The 19,242-nt window shown below is 41.0% G+C and overlaps 1 protein-coding gene across 22 annotated transcripts in view; it reads left to right on the top strand.

Moving 5' to 3' along the window:
* bptf (bromodomain PHD finger transcription factor) overlaps positions 1-19,242 on the top strand; it is a 36,177-nt gene that overhangs the window by 13,326 nt on the left and 3,609 nt on the right. For 8 of the 22 annotated variants that reach the window (XM_077211933.1, XM_077211935.1, XM_077211939.1 and 5 more), the window contains exons 13-30: positions 102-1,923; positions 2,727-2,851; positions 4,601-4,729; positions 4,841-4,991; positions 5,308-5,428; positions 7,575-7,815; positions 8,083-8,253; positions 9,292-9,428; positions 9,516-9,630; positions 9,891-10,066; positions 10,609-10,888; positions 11,795-12,486; positions 13,368-13,450; positions 13,684-13,909; positions 14,605-14,888; positions 17,687-17,860; positions 17,953-18,145; positions 18,949-19,033. In XM_077211933.1, coding sequence (XP_077068048.1) covers positions 102-1,923; positions 2,727-2,851; positions 4,601-4,729; positions 4,841-4,991; positions 5,308-5,428; positions 7,575-7,815; positions 8,083-8,253; positions 9,292-9,428; positions 9,516-9,630; positions 9,891-10,066; positions 10,609-10,888; positions 11,795-12,486; positions 13,368-13,450; positions 13,684-13,909; positions 14,605-14,888; positions 17,687-17,860; positions 17,953-18,145; positions 18,949-19,033 — 5,205 coding nt within the window. The remainder of the gene's footprint in view (positions 1-101; positions 1,924-2,726; positions 2,852-4,600; positions 4,730-4,840; positions 4,992-5,307; positions 5,429-7,574; positions 7,816-8,082; positions 8,254-9,291; positions 9,429-9,515; positions 9,631-9,890; positions 10,067-10,608; positions 10,889-11,794; positions 12,487-13,367; positions 13,451-13,683; positions 13,910-14,604; positions 14,889-17,686; positions 17,861-17,952; positions 18,146-18,948; positions 19,034-19,242) is intronic. The other 14 variants (XM_077211952.1, XM_077211949.1, XM_077211951.1 and 11 more) reach the window with 3 other exon arrangements.

Below are 19,242 nucleotides of genomic sequence, written 5' to 3' on the forward strand. Positions count from 1 at the left end.
CCGAAATGATAAAGCATGTATTGATTAGAATTTGAATGCGTAAAAATCGTTGCCTTGTAATGTGGAATAGTTGCTAATGAGTCTGTTTTTCATGGTTGTAGCTAATATCACAAATGCCTCATCCGATGCCTCTCCTTTGAAAAGAGAGCCTTCGGATAGTGAGGTGGCGAAGGATAGTGCTCCTAATCAACCCCTGCAGTCCTTCTGGCATGATGTTGTGAACGTCAGTGAAGGCTTTTTGCTACGCACGGCATACAAGAAAATAAAGCCATCAAAACTTGATGGCCTTTTGGAGAGGCGGGTCAAACAGTTCACCATAGAAGAGAAGCAGAGGCTTGAGAAACTCAAGCAGGGAACCATGTCTAAACCCTCTACAGAAAAGATATTGGAAAACAAAGAGACAACCATTGCTGCTCAAGATCAAAAGATTAAGATTGAAGGAACTATCTCTGAAACTCCAAAGGCTAGACAGACTGAGGGAGTAGCATGTCTAGTAATCCAAGAAAAAGACAATGTGGTCAAAAAGCTTGATTTTAACCAGGAGGAAGAACAGGCTAAGACAAACACTTCAGGACAGAAGAACATCCTGGATGTCAGATTAAATGACTCGGGTGATTTAGCCCCTAAAGAACATGAGCAGAAGTTGACAGAAACTGAACCCAAGACCGCCAGTAGGGTAGCAATGTCTGAGCTTAATGGAAACTCTCAAAGTCTGGATCAAAGCCTCAGCTTGAACGCTAAACCTGAGAAAACCGTTACAGAAGTTACGTGCCCACCTGAAAACTCTGAGAGAAAGGACATCATTGAAAACAATGAAAATGACCTTGATGTAAAGAGAGGTTTGTCTGTGCAAGTAAATGGGAAGGATGGTCCTGTTGACCCAGAATGCAAGACTTTGACTGATAATGTTAACACAAAGGAGCTAACCAATACCGTTGCGGAGGAGATTAAAGCAATATCACCAAAGGAACCAGTGAAGTCGCTATTAAATGGTGACGCCACTCAAGAGTGTCTTAAAGAATGGACAAATAGCACGATTCCTCAGCTGAATTCGGATGAGGATAAAGGGGTTGCCAAGCTTGATCCCGATTATCCACCGCCTCAGAAAGTAGCTAAGTTGGAAAACAACATTGAAGAATCTATAGACTCCTCGGTTTCTTCCACTGTACCTGAACCTTCTTGTGTAGCTTCCGAGCCGAATGCAAGATCCGAGGCGCCTAGTCATAGCTCAAAGATAGAGCCAAAGCAAGTTGAGGAGGCGAAGCCTCCTGTTCCTTCTCCCGTCCCTTCAGCGGAAGAGTCCAGCTTAAGTAGTGACCTCACTGAAAACAGCAGCAGCGTTAGCGAGACTACAACCGTCATTACACAAGTCACGACAACTACAACCACAGTATCCACAGCGTCCCGCATGGTGTTGACCTCACGTGATGGTCTTGCTTCCAATAATGGGATCAGTACACCTGTACCAACAGATTCTAAGGTGGAGTCTACCAGCTCTGTTTCGACACTCTCCACTACAACTACCACTGTTACACAGGTTACAGACTCATCCCAGGAAGCTACTCTAACAAAAGAGTGTTTGACCACTGTCACAAAAACACTGACCGATACCATGTTGAGTCCTAGTGGTTCCACTGTAAAATCTATGACAGTGAGTCATGAATATTCCACCAGGGACAGGGTACGACTGTTAAAGTTCTCTCGCACCAAGAAAACGCGGTCCGGAACAGCCTTGCCCTCATACCGCAAGTTTGTGACCAAGAGTAGCAAGAAGAGTATCTTTGTGCTTCCCAATGATGAGCTGAAGAAACTAGCAAGGCGCGGTGGTATCCGTGAAGTTCCTATCTTTAACTATAATGCCAAGCCAGCCCTGGACATTTGGCCCTACCCATCCCCACGACCAACATTTGGGATCACATGGAGGTCTGTATTTTCTCTTTATTTCCCTGTTTTATGTTGTCTTTGTAAACACCTGAATTAGCAGTCATCGGGTAGGGGTGTCCATTCCTGCTCCTGAAGGGCCACTTTCCAGCAGAGTTTAGTTCTAGCCCTAATCAAGCCACTAAACTCAAGTATTAACTTTTTGTTCTATGGACAGGGATGATACCTCAAATCTGGGTCTTGTAAAGGAAGAGATGTACCATCACTTCTCTAGGCAATCAGACTTGCGTTTTTGCCTTGTGTATGAGAAAATGAATGAAAATCATAGACTTTCATTGTCCCAAGCCGTATGGGACCAGAAATTCATAGAGACTTGGGGTGGGCTATTTTGACTGGGGTCAGTAATAACCTATCAATGTCCTACAACCACTGAGAACATTTTGGCAACCATGTTGCAGTGCAATAAAATCTAATTGGAACAACTTGGCAACTTTACTGCAGTGCACTGGCAACCCCTTAGTAGTTTTGGGGGCAGCTTTAGCTTCAAGAACCACTCACTTTTGTTCAGAGAATGTGAACTGGATTCTAGTTTATCTTGTATTTTGTAGCTTTTTCCTGTAATATTATGTTCTTGGTCCCAATTAGTGTTCAAATCTTTTCTCAAGGTTAATTTGGTGTTCAGAGGAGAGACCGGGATATTGATGCTAGCTGTCCATTTATAACATGTTCAAGAGCAGTACTATAGTCGTCAAAAGACCAAATAGGCTTATGAGATCTGCATGAATACCTAATTTAAAAAAAAAACCTTTCTGTGATGCTAATGAACTGGAGGTTCTTTCATACAGATACCGACTCCAGACGGTGAGGTCTTTGGCTGGAGTGAGCCTAATGCTAAGGCTACTTTGGGCCTGCCTCAGATGGGATGACATGTCTGTGAAACCCTCGCCCACAGGAGGGACAACGCGAACAGGTTGGCGCATAACCGCTTTAAAGGGTTAGTTCACCCAAAAATGAAAATTAAGTCATTAATTACTCACCCCCATGCTGTACCAACCCCGTAAGACCTTCGTTCATCTTCGGAACACAAATGAAGATATTTTTGATTAAATCTGAGAGGTGGATCACTGCTACATAGGCTGCCAGAGGGAATGAAACTTGACGGCCCAGAAAGTCATTAAAGAACATGTTTAAATAATCCATGTGCCTACAGTGGCTCAACTATAAGTTTATCAAGCGACGAGACTACTTTTTTCCCGAAAAAAAAACCATAATAACGACTTTATTCGACTATTCCTTTTCATTCCTTGTGGGCCTGAGACGAGAGTTCAAGAGATTTCCACGACGCATGCGCGAGAACTGAACAAGAAGTATTAGAAGAAGAACGTTCTCTTCTCATTTCTCGCGCATGCGTCGTGGAAATCTCTTGAACTCTCGTCTCAGGCCCACAATGAAGAAAAGGAATAGTCGAATAAAGTCGTTATTATGTTTTTTTTTTTTCGGGAAAAAAGTATTCTCGTCGCTTGATAAACTTATAGTTGAGCCACTGTAGGCACATGGAATATTTAAACATTTTCTTTAATGACTTTCTGGGCCGTCAAGTTTCATTCCCTCTGGCAGCCTATGTAGCAGTGATCCAGCTCTCAGATTTAATCAAAAATATCTTCATTTGTGTTCCGAAGATGAACGAAGGTCTTACGGGGTTGGTACAGCATGGGGGTGAGTAATTAATGACTTAATTTTCATTTTTGGGTGAACTAACCCTTTAATATCACTTTCAGGGTGGGAAATTAACTTTTTTGCCACACTTTCTTTTTTTTTAGCCACAGTGGCTGGTGGATGCCCAATTTTACCAGCCACTTGTATGTTTTACCAGCCACTTTTTCTGGAATTCAAATTTATGAATGAGAACTGTGACTTTGATAACATTGACGTCCATTACAAATATGTCATTCGTTTTATCCATTTAACAATATGAGTTATGCTGCACTCAGGAGCCAATTTATGTTTTCCTCCGTGGATGCTCATGGGCGCACACCCTTTAAAAAAAAAAAAAAACACTATTAGCACAAACAGGGCTACCATAATATGTAAGCAACATGTATGTACATGTTTGTATTTTTGAGAGAATTTTATGCATGGTTATTTTACAGTTTATTTTTTAATATTAGTTAAGTCTGTATGACCATAAACGATGGAGTATTTAAATGTATTTTGCTGCTATTTGAAAAAAATCCAGCAAAACGTGCCCGTGCGTTTGTCGACCCCAGAGGGTTAACTCGATAATAAAGCCGTAAAGTAGGCTATCTTTCAACTCAGGACAGCACCACTTCTCACAAATACAGATAGGATTGGAGATGAAAAGTCTAACTGACACGTAATAGAGCTCCGGAGCACCCATGGTATAAAGCCGTAAAGCACAGCGCTGAAAACCAATCAAATTAGTTACTCGACAAAAGTGCATTATTTTTACTTAGCAACAGCATTCTTTGACAAAAGATGTCCAATCCGTTACAAGGAATGTTTTAAGTAGTAACCAATAAAAATATGTTTTACAATTTACCCGCCACTGTGGCCGGTATACAAGGCAAAGTCACCCGCCACTTTGAAAAAGTACCAGCCATTGGCTGGTGGCGGGTGCTAATTTCCCACCCTGATCACTTTGGCATTCATGAGAAACTTTAAAAAGCCAGTGCTCAACCATTTTTGTGTAATTTAACAGAGACATCTGACACTGATATCACCACCACGGAGATCATAAAGCGGAGAGATGTTGGTCCTTATGGCATTCGTTCAGAGTATTGCATCAGGAAGATTATTTGTCCCCTTGGGGTACCTGAGACTCCCAAAGGTAATGGTGAATCAATGAGTCCTCATGCCAGGCAACCGTTTTCTATAATGCAAGGCTAGATTGACCCGAAACACTGTTGATATTTGGTCTGTCCATCATTCTTTTGAGCAGAGACTCCCACACCTCAAAGGAAAGGCCTTCGTTCGAGTGCTCTGAGACCAAAGAAGCCAGAACCGGCTAAGCAGACAGGGCCTGTTGTGATCGAAACCTGGGTGGCCGAGGAAGATCTGGAACTTTGGGAGATTCGAGCCTTTACTGAAAGGTGGGAATTCCCTCTTTATCCTGTTATATTTGTGAATTTGCACACCCTCACAATGCAACATACTGATTCCTTGCATACTGATCTGTCAAACTCTCCATCAAATCTTTGTCTAGTGTCAAATAATTTGGATAATGGACGGTTGTAGATAAGAAATGAATATATGCATTTTCATATATTATATTTTAATGATAATAACAATGTAGGATGATATTTCCTGTGGATGTTTACACAATAATCAATTTGTATGTTTCCCAATAGTCAGTGTATCCCAAGTTTTCTATTCTTTTAAAAATTTTCAAACCTTCTGATTTGACAGGGTTGAGAGGGAAAAGGCACAAGCGGCTGACCCAACTAAGGTTAGTGTGCAGAAGAAAGCAGAGGAGGTCAAGGCCCAATTGGAAGCTCAGCTAAAGCATCAGAGATTGGCAGCCCAGCAGGTGGGAATGTAGACATGTGCCCACCTGGGGCGCCCCTCTTCACCAGGGGCACAATGCTGGAAGAAATGAGTGTTCTTTCCAATGGGCCTTTTGATTGGTTGTTGCAACCCCTTAACTGTCACGATCCCGTATACGGGAAATCTAAATTTACTTCGCTATATTACTATTAAATCTTAATCTAATTATGACAAACTATATATCATTGGAAAGGTCTAAGACTCCTGAATAGATATTTTAGCGCTGTTTTTTCCTTACAAATTATGTTTGAACAGTAATATATGAATTTATGACAAGAGTGCGCCTCAAAAAATCGACGTCATTACAGGAGTTTCGGACCGTTGTCACAAAAAGTCGACGCACACACTTTTAATAATTGAAACTTTGGTTTTTAATGCTAAAAGTTCATAATAAAACATAATCTAGTATTTGTTAATAAAAAAAGATAAAATTAAATTTTAAAAAGTAAAGTAAGAAGTCCTCTAAAAAGTATAATATATATATATATATATAAATCATTTTTATATTATTATTATATCACACATTTTAGTAGTTATCATAAATTAGGTATCATTTGAAAGCTTACGAACTCAGAATTCATCCTGTGAAAACCGTTTTGAAATTGGATGTTGCGTTACCATAGAAACAGTATTTTTTTATTAGGCCCCTCCCCTTTTGGGCATCATCTTTCATAATTTATTATCAAAACCTTTTATAATATTGACAAAACACATATTGTCAGAAAGGTCTGAGTCTCAAGGTTCCATATTTAGTGACAGAAGTGATATTTGGATAGAAATTTATGAATTTGTTACAGCAGATTGCATACAATTAAATTTAATGGAATGCAAAGGCACCCGGTGGCTATTTTTGGTACTACGCCTAAACAAAATCTCATGGGAACTTCAATTTTTGTGATATCAACTTGAAATTTGGAACACAGCTTGGTTAGATATATAGCTTTCATTTTATAGTAATTTTATAGTAAAAAAATATTTTGTAAAATATTTATTTTATATTAAAAAATATATATTAATAAAGTGTATTTGATTTACTGTAAATTATAACTTCCATAACTTTTTCATACTTAATTTATTGAAGTGCTTTCACTTCAGTAATAATCTGCTGATTGTTTTCTTTAAAACAAGACCAAACTTAGTTGTAATTCAAGAATGCTTTGGAATACAGACCTATTTAAGTTTGTATAGTGCATTTTAATGTCAATTATCAAAAGGGGGGTGACAGCTAAGGGGTTAAAGTCCCTGTAAAGGCAATAAAAAATAAAAAATCTAAACGCATTATAAATGTTAGAAATTTATTGCTAAAACACATTACAAATACTGTGAACCGTGAAGTACTGAAATGTGGAGTTAGACTGTCGCTGTGTTCAGGATTTTTGGGGCGGGGCTAAACCGGTGGCTTGATGACGCACTGGAGCCACTGAGCTCCTGGCCCTGCCCCTAACAATATAACTAGAGCACATTCGTATCATTTCGCCGCTCAATCGAGAGTTACTTTCAGTTCTATTAGTTACTACAGCCTACAGTTTGCTAGCTAGCTATGCCTTCGTCACGGAAATGCATATTACCTTGATGCCTTCACTTACAAAACAGATTGGTGTCCTTATTTAAATTTTCAAAAAACGATCATATCAAGAAGAGGTGGATTAACTTTGTGAAGAGCCACCTTGATGGAGAGCTGAAGATCACCACCAACACCCGCCTCTGTAGTGATCATTTTACACAGGATAGTTATACACTTTCATTGGAGACAACTGGGATTCACTGATAATCCACTGTTTGCCTCGGCTGCCCTTCATCCTCCCGTGGTTTCAGCGCAGCCAGCGTTTCATAGCAGAGAATACTGCTCATATTTGTAGCTTATTTTATTTACTTGGCGGCTTTTTTTTATCATTCAAATTTGGCTGGGTGGCTAATAACACATTTTTCTGGTGTGTGACAAACTCAGAACACATACTTAATTTTTACTTTACAGGGACTTTAATGATCATTCAACTCTCAGATTGGTTGCGTGTGTTCTTAATTTTAATAATCTTGTTTTGGCTGATTTTGTCTTGTTTATTTATCTTATTGCCTGGTATCTTTGTTTATATTGTCATGGTAAATTTTTTCGATTGATCATATTGCAGAAACGGTTGGAACAGCAAAAACCTAGCAGCACCAGCACCACATCCACCTTGACCAGCACCCCTACGACCCCTGGCACCACTACTCAGAAGGTAGTGGTGGGCTCTATTAGCGGTCAGGTAACTTCAGCGCCAAAAGTGGTAATGACCACCAAGCTGGGCTCTCCGGTGACATTCCAGCAAAACAAGAACTTCCAGCAGTCCTTTGCTTCCTGGGTCAAGCAGGGCCAACAAGGCAGTTCAGGTCAGTCTCTACAATGTTATGAGGATGCATGGTTAATTACAGTTCTTGATGGCTTTTTATTTTAGATGTTTTTGTAGTGTGTTTTTGCACGTAAGTGTATTTGATTGGAAATTAGCTGAATTTTTTTTTTGGTAAGCTTATTTGTAGTGGTGTGTTTAGTGCTTGACAGCGACGTTCGTTGTCCGTGGCGTACTTGGATGCAACCGCCGCTGTATTACCTGATTGAGATGTATGTGCTAGGGTGGTGATCAGACCTGTGTCTTGCAGTCTCTACCAGTTCGGTTGTGACTGTGGCGGCGAGTAGCGCCTCCACGTCTGGGCAAACGTTCCACATCGCTGCTGCTGCAGGGTCGATGGCCGGCAGTGTCATCACCGCTAAACTACCTGTTCCAGCCAACAGCAAGATAGTCACAGTGAACGTGCCAACCACGCAAGGAGGTACGGCAGGCCTCCAACATCATTGGCATGTGATTTTTGTTTCAAGTTAGGCCTGCCTGCACGCAGATTCGCAGAGAGGCATAATATCGGCACCATATTCTTAAATGACGTTTATTTTTTACTTCGTTTCTAATGATGAACGGCATATCGTGTGCATGGGTCACTTAATGCAGCCTGTTAGTTTTCTAAAAGGTTGTTCAGACTGGCAGCAGTTTGCTGCAAAAAAGCTGCTGAAAGTCATTCAGCTTCAAATGAGAGTTGAAGGAAACATTCAGTTTATTAATTGCTGTCATTGTGAACATCCCATAAAGTTTGGTACAAAGCTCTACGTCATTTTTACGGCTTCAATTTCAATTCAGTTGGTTGTCATTGTTAAATACAAAGGATTTCTTTCTTTCTCTTTTTGTGTGCTAATTTGTTTGGTTTTCTGTTTTCTGGAAAACACTTAAACTTAATATTCCAAGTCAAATATTCTTATTCTGATATCAATACACTACCGTTTAAAAGTTTGGGGTCAGTGAGGTTTTTTTTTTAAAGAAATTAATACTTTTATTCAGCAAGGGATGCATTGCATTAACTTAATCAAAAGTTACAGTAAAACATATTTAATCTAAAATCTATTCATCAAAGAATCCTGAAAAAATTATATGATGGTTTCCTTTCCACTAAAAAATTAAGCCGTTTTGATATTGAAGATAATAAGAAATGTTTCTTGAGCATTAAAGTATCATATCAGAATGATTTCTGAAGGATCATGTGACACTGAAGACTGGAGTAATGATGCTGAAAATTCAGCTTTGCATCACAGGATTAAATGACACTTGAAAATATATCTAAATAAAAAATTTAAGTTTTTCGTTTTCACAATGTTACTGTTTTTACTGTATTTAGTATCAAACAAATGTAGCCTTGGTGTGCATAAGAGATTTTTTCCAAAAAACATTAAAAAATATTACCAACCCCAAACCTTTGAACAGTTTTGTGTCTATGTAATGCAGTACTCTTGGAGCAAACTAAATCTACTCATTGTCTCAACAGGTTTGGTACAGGTACAGCAGAAGGTGGTGGGCATCATTCCATCAAGCACAGCGGCCACCGCACAGTCCTTCCCTCCATTCCAGTCCCGTACAGCCACCATTAACATCAGACCCAACACAACCACCTCCACGCAGCAGGTATGAACTCTCACTAAAATGATCCGCTCTGGTCAACTCAACATTTCTGTTCCTGGAATAATGTTTCATTTACTCGTTTATGCCCAGGTCCTTACGACTGGAACCGCTCTACGACCAGGGATGACTGTGATACGCTCTCCCCTGCAACAGGCCACCACCCTGGGGAAGACTATCATTCGCACACCCCTGATGGTTCAGCAAGGTATTCTCAACATGGATTTGTCCTGGAAATTTGTTATTAACATTATTTTTAATGGGTTTCTGTAGGAGAGTAGAGAAGAGACAGGAAATAATGGGGTCTCATTTAATGAGTGGTCATATAAACCAAAATATTTGACAGCAAAGGCTACTTTGTGACCATGTGATGTCCACAGTAACTTATGCCCAACTCTGTTGAATACACCACAGTTTTCTAAATCGTTTCTGAAACTTCAGAGTGTGATTGTGATTTGTATTACACAGGTCAAGTGCAACAGCCAGTGCAAACAAGTGTGGGCACTCAGGTGGTGGGCACTCCTCCTCGCCTCTCCACACCAAATCAACCCCAGACCCCACAGACGGCCTCTTCTCCCCGACCACAGCAGGGTCAGGTCAAACTCACTCTGGCCCAGCTCACTCAGCTCACCCAAGGGGCTCAGGTTTGTACCAGTTTTAAATCGGCATGCAATTCATTTATTTACTTTTTTACATATTTACTTCTTTTAACGCATATTTTAATGTTCTTATTGTGCCCTGTTAATCTGTGCTCATTGCAGGGTTGTAACGGTATACCGGTATGGCGATTTATCGCGATATTTACATGTACGATTATCATATCGTGAACGTGCTTATCCACAGTTTTGGAAAAAAAATGTAACCAGATCTCACCTGCGCATATGCAAAGTCTTTCCACTTGACTGCTTTGACTTCCACCCATACATGTGCAGCGGAGAAAATGTCTGAGACATTCTAATCGGCAAATTATTTTAAAAAAAATATATATATATATCCTTGAAAGTTTGAGTTAGAATAGCTTGCAGACTAGTAAGTAGATGTTTACCTGTTAGTTGTAATGATGTTTAATGTCCCTGAAAACTTCTGTAGTCGCATTTAGCCACTTGTTAGCTATTGCCTTTTTTAAGACAAGATTATTGATTAATGTTACTAACTACTGAAATAAACTTTCGCTCTTGCTCTTCAGGGAGGGAACCAAGGGTTGACTGTAGTGATCCAAGGGCAAGGTCAGACCACAGGCCAGCTGCAGGTCATTCCTCAGGGGGTGACGGTCATCCCAGGGCCCGGTCAGCAGCTCATGCAGGCAGCCATGCCCAATGGCCAAGTCCAGCGTTTCTTGTTCACACCCATGGCCCCTGCACCAGTGTCTGCCCCGGCAGCCCCCGCCATAACGACCTCATCAGGCGTCCCAGCCACAGCTGCACCAGTTGCCGTCACCAGCACAACTCCAGCACCCATTCAACCAGGTGAGACTATATTAGACACTTTTCTATTTTCACACAGCATCAGTATGGAACTTGTCTGGCAATGTTACATCTTCTTAAGCCAGCAAAACGCAGATTTAACCTCCAAAAACGTTTACTAAATTTTCTGATGACACTTGAACTTCCTACACAGATTATCTAGATGTCTACTAGTTTTGTCAAATTCTGAATATTTGAACTGTTTCATTACTCACTTTCCACAGTATCGATACAGTATTACCCGCTGCGATTTATCACTCTCGCTTCTTAAGTCTCTTTCACACACACCTCAGTGTGTATTTTAAATATGTAGTCCGTTGCGATGCATGTTTCAGAATGAAGCGCGTCACTGTGTTCTTACATGCAAGCAGCTCATGATCTCTTTTTTTCAGTGTATCAGAGAGGCTCGATTCACAGTAAATGTACCGAACTCCAACTCTTCATGTTCATTGTGCTCCATTTACGCATTTTCATATTCACATAATTTCCAACATTTTTGTCGACTGATTATACAACATTTCAAACAGTTTTGTAATAAGAAGCTTTTGTAAACCTGTTGTGTCAGACATTTAAAGGTCTCCTTGCAGTTTTCCGACCAAAGAAAATCATTTAAAAAAAATGTGCGACTGATCAAATTTGTGAAAATACAGCACTGGCCCTGTTGTATCGAAGTTCCTGTATCATAGCAAAACTAATACCATGTATCATGAAAAACACAAATACTCTTTTTTCTTTTTTTTTTTTTTTTACTTGTTTTGTGTATTTTAGCTGTTCAGGGCTGTGTTTCTCAAAAGCTTTGTAAACCTTAGTAGATTTTAGAACCAATGGCACCAATGCTCTCTATGATCAGCTTTGATCACAATGCTTCTGGGTGTTTTAAGTTCCAATATTTTCTCTCTCTTTTTCTAGCTACTCGTCTTGCTCCACAGCCCCAACCTCCAACCACACTTCCTCCCACATCATCTCTCCCTCCATCACAGCCAATCCAGCACATACCCACCCCGGTCCCAGCCGCAATCGTTCCCCAACCGACTCCACCCCTACAACCCCACCCGCCCGTACAGCTCCGACCTCAGCCTCAGGTCCTTCCTCAAACATCAGTCCCGCCCCCTACCCCTGTACCTGTACCTGCACCTGTACCCGTCCCTGTCCCTCAGATAGCAAAGGTGACATCCACCGCACCTCCACAGCAGATCACCACCCTCCCTGTCACCCAGACCACCGTTACCAAAGTCCAGCCCCAGATCCAGCTCCCCCCGCAGCTCCTCAGCGTCCCCGGGCTCCAGCAGCAGGTCATCTCCCACATCCAGAGTCAGGTAGCAGCCCAGATTCAAGCTCAGGTCCAGCAGGCCGGGACCACAGCCGGGATGCCCCAGCAGATCAAACTGCAACTGCCCATTCAGATCCAGCAGCAGGGCGGAGGGCAAGTCCAAGCGCACCAGATCCAGAATCTGGTGACCATCCAGACGGCCAGCGTACAGGAGCAGCTCCAGCGGATCCAGCAGCTCTGCGAACAGCAGCAGCAGAAGAAGAAACAGCAGGAGGCGAAGAGAGAGCAGGCCCAACAGCACGTCAGCCAGAGCGACCTAATACAGAAACAGGTCTGGAAACTAATATGACTCAAGTTGTTCCACAGTTTCATTTAGTTGGATAAATGTGTTATTAAGAAAGATGGGGTATTATGTAAACTTTAGGCTACGTTCGCACTGCAGCAGTATACGGTTGTTTGTGATTTGAGTGTTAAATATGGTTCTGTTCAAATTATGATTTTGATCTTGAATTTAAAGAATTTGAAGTCTGCTTGATATTTGCTATCATTTCTCACTATGGTTAGAGGCATTACCCATGAATGAAGTCAGACTACGTTCTTATGCATGTGTAAATGAGACTTAGTTGATTGATATTTAAATTAGAGGTTAAATTTTATTATTGTAATTTTAATTCTTATTGGTAGCAATGAAGGTTTAATTTCATTTCTTTAAAATGTCTCATCTTATGTAATATTTCAGACTTTATTGATCCCAATGGACAATTTAGTTTTGGGAATAAAACGAGCAACATAAAACAACACTAAATTCAATAACATAAATATGGGAATATGTACCTAGAAAAATTCTTTAGTGCACTTTTTTTTTTAAAGTTTTAAGTATGTTTCCTGAAAATGTAATAACTAAAAATGACTAGTGTTAATTTCATTAATGAAATCTGTGAAGAAAACTGACGACCTTTTTTCTGAGACGATGACGAGATGACACCAACGTCATTAAATGATTACTGTGACTATATCAACATGCAATATTGTTGAGAATGAGACTAAAATGTAGTTAAAAAAACACAACTTTTTTTGTCAAATAAAATACAAAACCTAGTGTTTTACTTAATATTTGCAATCTGGCAACCATGCTCATGCGCTCTCTACACTGTGGAAGAAGCGTTGATGATCTCTATTTCAAATCTTAAACACACTCTATTTTTCGCTTAGGTGGCTCAGAAGCAGAATGTGGCCATAGAGCAGTTAAAACAGAAGAAAACCATGACTCCTGCTGAAAGAGAGGAGAACCAGAGGTAAACACTGTCAATCTCCATTCTTCCCCATTTATTCCTTTCCAAGTTATTAAAATTTTAATGACATTAAGGATTTTAAATTCCAACAAACATGAAGCGTTATTCAGCCTCATTATATTTGTTACATGTGCACCACAGATAAACCATAAGCCATTGAAGCCGTATTTATGGAGTAGAATAGACTGGCATTAATCAACCAAATCCATTGTTTGTTTTTTTGTCTGTCTGGGCAGAATGATTGTTTGTAACCAGGTGATGAAGTTCATCCTGGATAAAATCGATAAGGATGAGAGGCAGGCGGCCAAAAAGAGGAAACGGGAGGAGTCTGTGGAGCAAAAGCGCTGCAAGCAGAACGCCAGCAAGCTGTCGGCTCTGCTCTTCAAACACAAAGAGCAGCTCAAGGCTGATATCCTGAAGAAAAGAGCACTGCTTGATAAAGAACTACAGCTGCAAGTGCAGGTGAGAGGATACAGGAAGTGCGGAAACTTTACTGTTTTTAACTGATATGAGAGTTTGAGTTAATTCAAGATGTGTGTAGGGGTTTCAAGGGTTTTTTTTCTACTTTTGAGCAACTGATCAAAACTGACAGTACAGACTTTTATGTTACACATGATTTTTACTTCAAATAAATGCTGTTCTTTTAAACAACATTTCACTGTTCCCAAAATATTAAGCAGCACAACTGTTTTCAACATAGATAATTATCAGAAATGTTTCTTGAGCACCAAATCGTCATATTAGAATGATTTCTGAAGGATCATGTGACACTGAAGACTGGAGTAATGATGCTGAAATTCAGCTTTGCATCACAGAAATAAGTATAAGTATATTAAAAACAGTTATTTTAAGTTGTAATAATATACCACAACATTACTGTTTTTCTTGTATTTTTGATCAAATAAATGCAGCTTTGGTGAGCAGAAGAGACTACTTTAAAAAAATCTTACCAGCTACAAACTTTTGACTGTTTTGCGGGGTTTATGACAGCACTTAGCAGTGAGAATCTGGCAATGAAGACGCATGTTTTCATTTCTCACGCACATCTCAGCTTTACTCACACACACATTCTGTTCACACCACATCAGTGTTGCCAAATAGACAGCTGAAGCTACACACCGTATGTTGAGGCATTTACATATTTCTTTTGATTGCAGGAGGAGTTGAAGCGCGATCTCATTAAACTCCGACGAGAGAAGGAGAAAGCTCAGGCTGCGGCGGCTCAGGCTGCGGCGGCTGTCAGCGCACACGTGCACAGCGGTCTCTCCGCGTACTCGCCCACGGTCACCTCACCCTCCGCCGCACACAAACGCAAGCGGGACGAGGAGAGAGACGCCGCCTCCAAGTCCAAACGCAAAAAGATGATCTCCACTACCTCAAAGGACAACAAGAGGGACATCAAGTTATACTGCATCTGCAAGACGCCCTACGATGAGTCTAAGTATGAGACCTTTACTGTCCTCTGATTTTAGGGGGTCATCAGGTGTTGAGAGAGATATTTACTAGAAGTTTAAATTTTTGGCTTAAAATATAAACATGCAATAAGGTTTTAAAAAGAGACCTATCTATTTGCCTGTTGTTTTTATGTGTTTATGCATCATTTACTGTTATTACTATGGTAAGTACATGTAAAGTGTAACAAGGACAATGTAAAAAAGTGTTACCAAACATACATTTTAAAACAAAACAATACACCTATTTATTATGTGATTTGTATCTGTTAGGAATGATTAGTTTTGTTTACTTTAGCTACACCACTAAGAGTATTTTGGCATAAAAATATAAACATACAATAATATTTTAAAAGGCAGAAATATACCTATTTATCAGGTGTGTTTTTTTATCTGTTAGGAATTATTTCTGTTTTCTTTAAATGCACTGAGATTTTTGCCATGAAAAATGTAAACATAGTATACTTTTAGATATTAAGGAAACATTTAGCAGAGAATTGTAAACATAATAATGTAAAATTAATTTTGTGCATCAGACTTGATATCTGTCACGAACTGCTCTGAGATACGAAGGGTGAGGATCCAAATGCAGTATTTATTTAAAGGGTTATCCACAATCGTAATCCAAATCCAGGAAAGGGTCATACACAAACAAACAATCCAAACAAACATAGCCCCCTCTCAAAGGAGTGGCTTCCAAACACTCCTAAAATTGTCCAGGAGGGAAGTGGAGCGGAGGCGGACCTGGGATGGAGGGCCAGGGCCGTGGAGCGGAAGACTGGGAGACTGGGGCTGAGCAGGGGCGGAGCGTGAGTCCAGAGCGAGTCCAGAGCGGAGCGTGAGTCCAGAGCGAGTCCAGAGCGGAGCGTGAGTCCAGAGCGAGTCCAGAGCGGAGCGTGAGTCCAGAGCGAGTCCAGAGCGGAGCGTGAGTCCAGAGCGAGTCCTGAGCGGAGCGTGAGTCCAGAGCCAGAGCGGAGCGGAGCGTGAGTCCAGAGCGAGTCCAGAGCGGAGCGTGAGTCCAGAGCCAGAGCGGAGCGTGAGTCCAGAGCCAGAGCGGAGCGGAGCGTGAGTCCAGAGCCAGAGCGGAGCGTGAGTCCAGAGCGAGTCCAGAGCGGAGCGTGAGTCCAGAGCCAGAGCGGAGCGTGAGTCCAGAGCGGAGCCGACGCTTCAGGGGGCCAGGGTGGATCGATGCTTCAGGGGCAGAGGCGGCCATCTTGTCTGTAGACGGGCGTGGAGGCTGCCATCTTGTCCAAAGACACAGGTGTGCCGGCGGCCATCACGGGATGAGACTCTAGAATGGGCGGCCATCACGTGACGAGACTCTGGAAGGGCGGCCATCACGGGACGAGACTCTGGAAGGACGTCCATCACGTGACGAGACTCTGGAAGGGCGGCCATCACGGGACGAGACTCTGGAAGGGAGGCCATCACGGGACGAGACTCTGGAAGGGAGGCCATCACGGGACAAGACTCTGGAAGGGCGGCCATCACGGGACGAGACTCTGGAAGGGCCGCGGGCGTCTTGGCCGAAGGGTCACGGGATGGAGTTGATGTGTTTGTGCCTTCCCACAAACACAAAATAGCCGTGGCCATGATCAGCGCTGTATTGTGCGGCAGGCATGACGTGGACAAGCTCAGGCTTGGCAGGCATGACGTGACATGAAGCTCAGGATCAGTAGGCATGATGTGAAGTGACTCAGGCTGAGAGGATACTGTGGGCTTGCGGGGCTCCTCATCCGCAAAGCCCACAGTAAATCACGAGCCGCTGAACAAAAGGGCAAAGTCAATATATTGAACTAGAGTGTGAGGGGTAGTGTCAGGCATGAGGTAATTAAGACAAAACATGTCCTTTAAGCAGCATCAATAAAGTCAACCCCATGGCAAAGCTCACAAAACTCTTTACGTAGTCCTCAATCGGATGGTTACCTTGGTGGAGGCGGAAGAGACAAACTGCCGGGTCCATGTCAGCGAAGTCTTCTGTCACGAATTGCTCTGAGACACGAAGATTGAGGATCCAAATGCAGTATTAATTTAATGGGTTATCCACAATCGTAATCCAAATCCAGGCAAGGGTCATACATAAACAATTCAAACAATCACAACAAGGCAGGGAACACGGGCAAAAGAGTAATCCACGGAACAGGCAAGAAATCCAAAAACCAAGGGACATGAAACCAGGGAGAATGCTCAGAATTGCAGTGTGACACTAAACAAGACTTTGCAGGGAATGACAGAAAGAACCAGGCTTATATAGGGTGAGCAAACAAGAAGATGAGAGACGGGTGAAAACAATGAGTGATGATGAGACCAGGCAGTGAGTTATGGGAAATGTAGTATGTGAGAGAATGACAATAGTCTGTTGTGGAGTGCCCACTGTTGATTTTCAAGGGCACTCCAGCTGGGGACTGTTAAAATATGAATACATCTGGTGTAAAAGAATATTATACTTTGTGGATATTTTATACTTTTGTTTTGTGTATTTAGTTTCCTTGGGTTACTTTGAGTAGCAAAAAATATTTAAGAAAATTATTTCAATTTATTACTGGGTTTGAACATTTATCAAAGACAAATGGTTAAACCTCACATTTAGATTCTACATATTTTGCAACTACTATGTAAGATAATTTGATTTTAAGACGGTTGCATACAAAAAAAAGCATTTTGAAAAATGCAGAAATGTAAATAATGTTAGAATTGTCTACTGAAGCCATACAAATATAACTGGTTTTGAAAGATGAAAATCAAAGGGATGTGATATCAATCTAATGTTGGGATGTTCTTGACTTAGGTTCTACATTGGTTGTGACCTCTGCTCTAACTGGTATCATGGCGAGTGTGTGGGCATCACAGAGAAAGAGGCCAAGAAGATGGATGACTACATCTGTTCAGAATGTAAACGAGCTCAGGAGGGCAGCACAGAGGAGCTCTACTGCATCTGTAGAACCCCATACGACGAGTCGCAGTAATCATGCTTCTGCAGTTTCATCACATTTATTTCGAAAGGTACACATGGGAGCATGTTTTCTGACATGATTGTGCCTGCTTCTACTTTAGGTTCTACATCGGTTGTGATCGCTGTCAGAACTGGTACCACGGGCGCTGTGTGGGCATCCTACAGAGCGAAGCCACACACATCGACGAGTATGTGTGCCCGCAGTGCCAGTCTACAGAGGATGCCATGACGGTCCTGACGCCACTCACAGATAAAGACTATGAAGGGCTGAAGCGAATCCTGCGCTCCTTACAGGTTTGTATGAAAACAAATACGGTTTCATGATTGTTTTGAATTTTAGAGCTGGTGTTTTGTTTGGAATTGAACACAATCCAAATTTGTATGATTGGTACAATTGGTACCTAATTGTGGTTAGGTTAGATAATTATGTTGTTGTAATCGGTTTCACCTTTGACGAGTACAATCACACCTGTGTGATTAGAACATTCGTCATGTGATTAACTGCTAAATTCAAACGTGCTTTTGCGCTTTGGCTGGCGCTGAGCCAGAGACTGACACCCTCTGCGCTTGTCATATTTCACAACTAGTCAGTGTTTTCAACTACGTAATGTTTATTTGAGGTTTTAGACATTTAAATACACATAAGAACTAGGCACTAATAATTCTTTTGAATATAATTTGAATATTATTTATATCAGAAACACTTTGTGCAGGTAATTACAAAGTTTGCTCTATTCTTCTCCTAGTTCACCGGTCACTTGTGTATTTCGGGAGAGATTGATGAATTTACGATTAATATACGATTCTCTGAACTGCTGCGCAATCTAACACCGCGGCGCTCGTCGTGCGACTAACGTGATCATTAAAAAGGAGTTTAAACAAAGAAACACATTCACTTACATATATTTGAGAATCAGAATATCAGTTTTTGAATATTTTGAATAAAAAAAGAAAAATGTAATAAAAGCAATCAGTCATGCAACGCTATTGTGACTGCGGTTTCCAATGATCTCAATTGTATGGTCAAAACTTATAATAGAAGTTATTGGGAACAGAAACAAATTTTATAATCATTGTAAATGTTTCCTGTATGTTAGTCCCATAAGATGGCGTGGCCATTCCTGGAACCAGTGGATCCAAATGATGCTCCAGATTATTATGGGATCATCAAGGAACCGATGGGTATGAGTTTTTGTTCCTGCTTTTTTGTATGACCAGAATCATTTTGACTTGTAATAGAGAATTTTATATATTTTAAAGAGGTAGTTCCTAAATTATTATACTGTATTATATTACATTATTTTATAGATGACTTGTAAACAATATTTTGAACAATTTGCACCAATTAGATTTTTTTTTTCAATTAATGATCCATTTTGATCATACATTTA

This window comes from Siphateles boraxobius, unplaced genomic scaffold (genome assembly GCF_051911475.1).
Source record: "Siphateles boraxobius isolate OS27281-9 unplaced genomic scaffold, OSU_SipBor_1 66, whole genome shotgun sequence".
In the NCBI taxonomy this organism is placed as follows: Eukaryota; Metazoa; Chordata; class Actinopteri; order Cypriniformes; family Leuciscidae; genus Siphateles; species Siphateles boraxobius.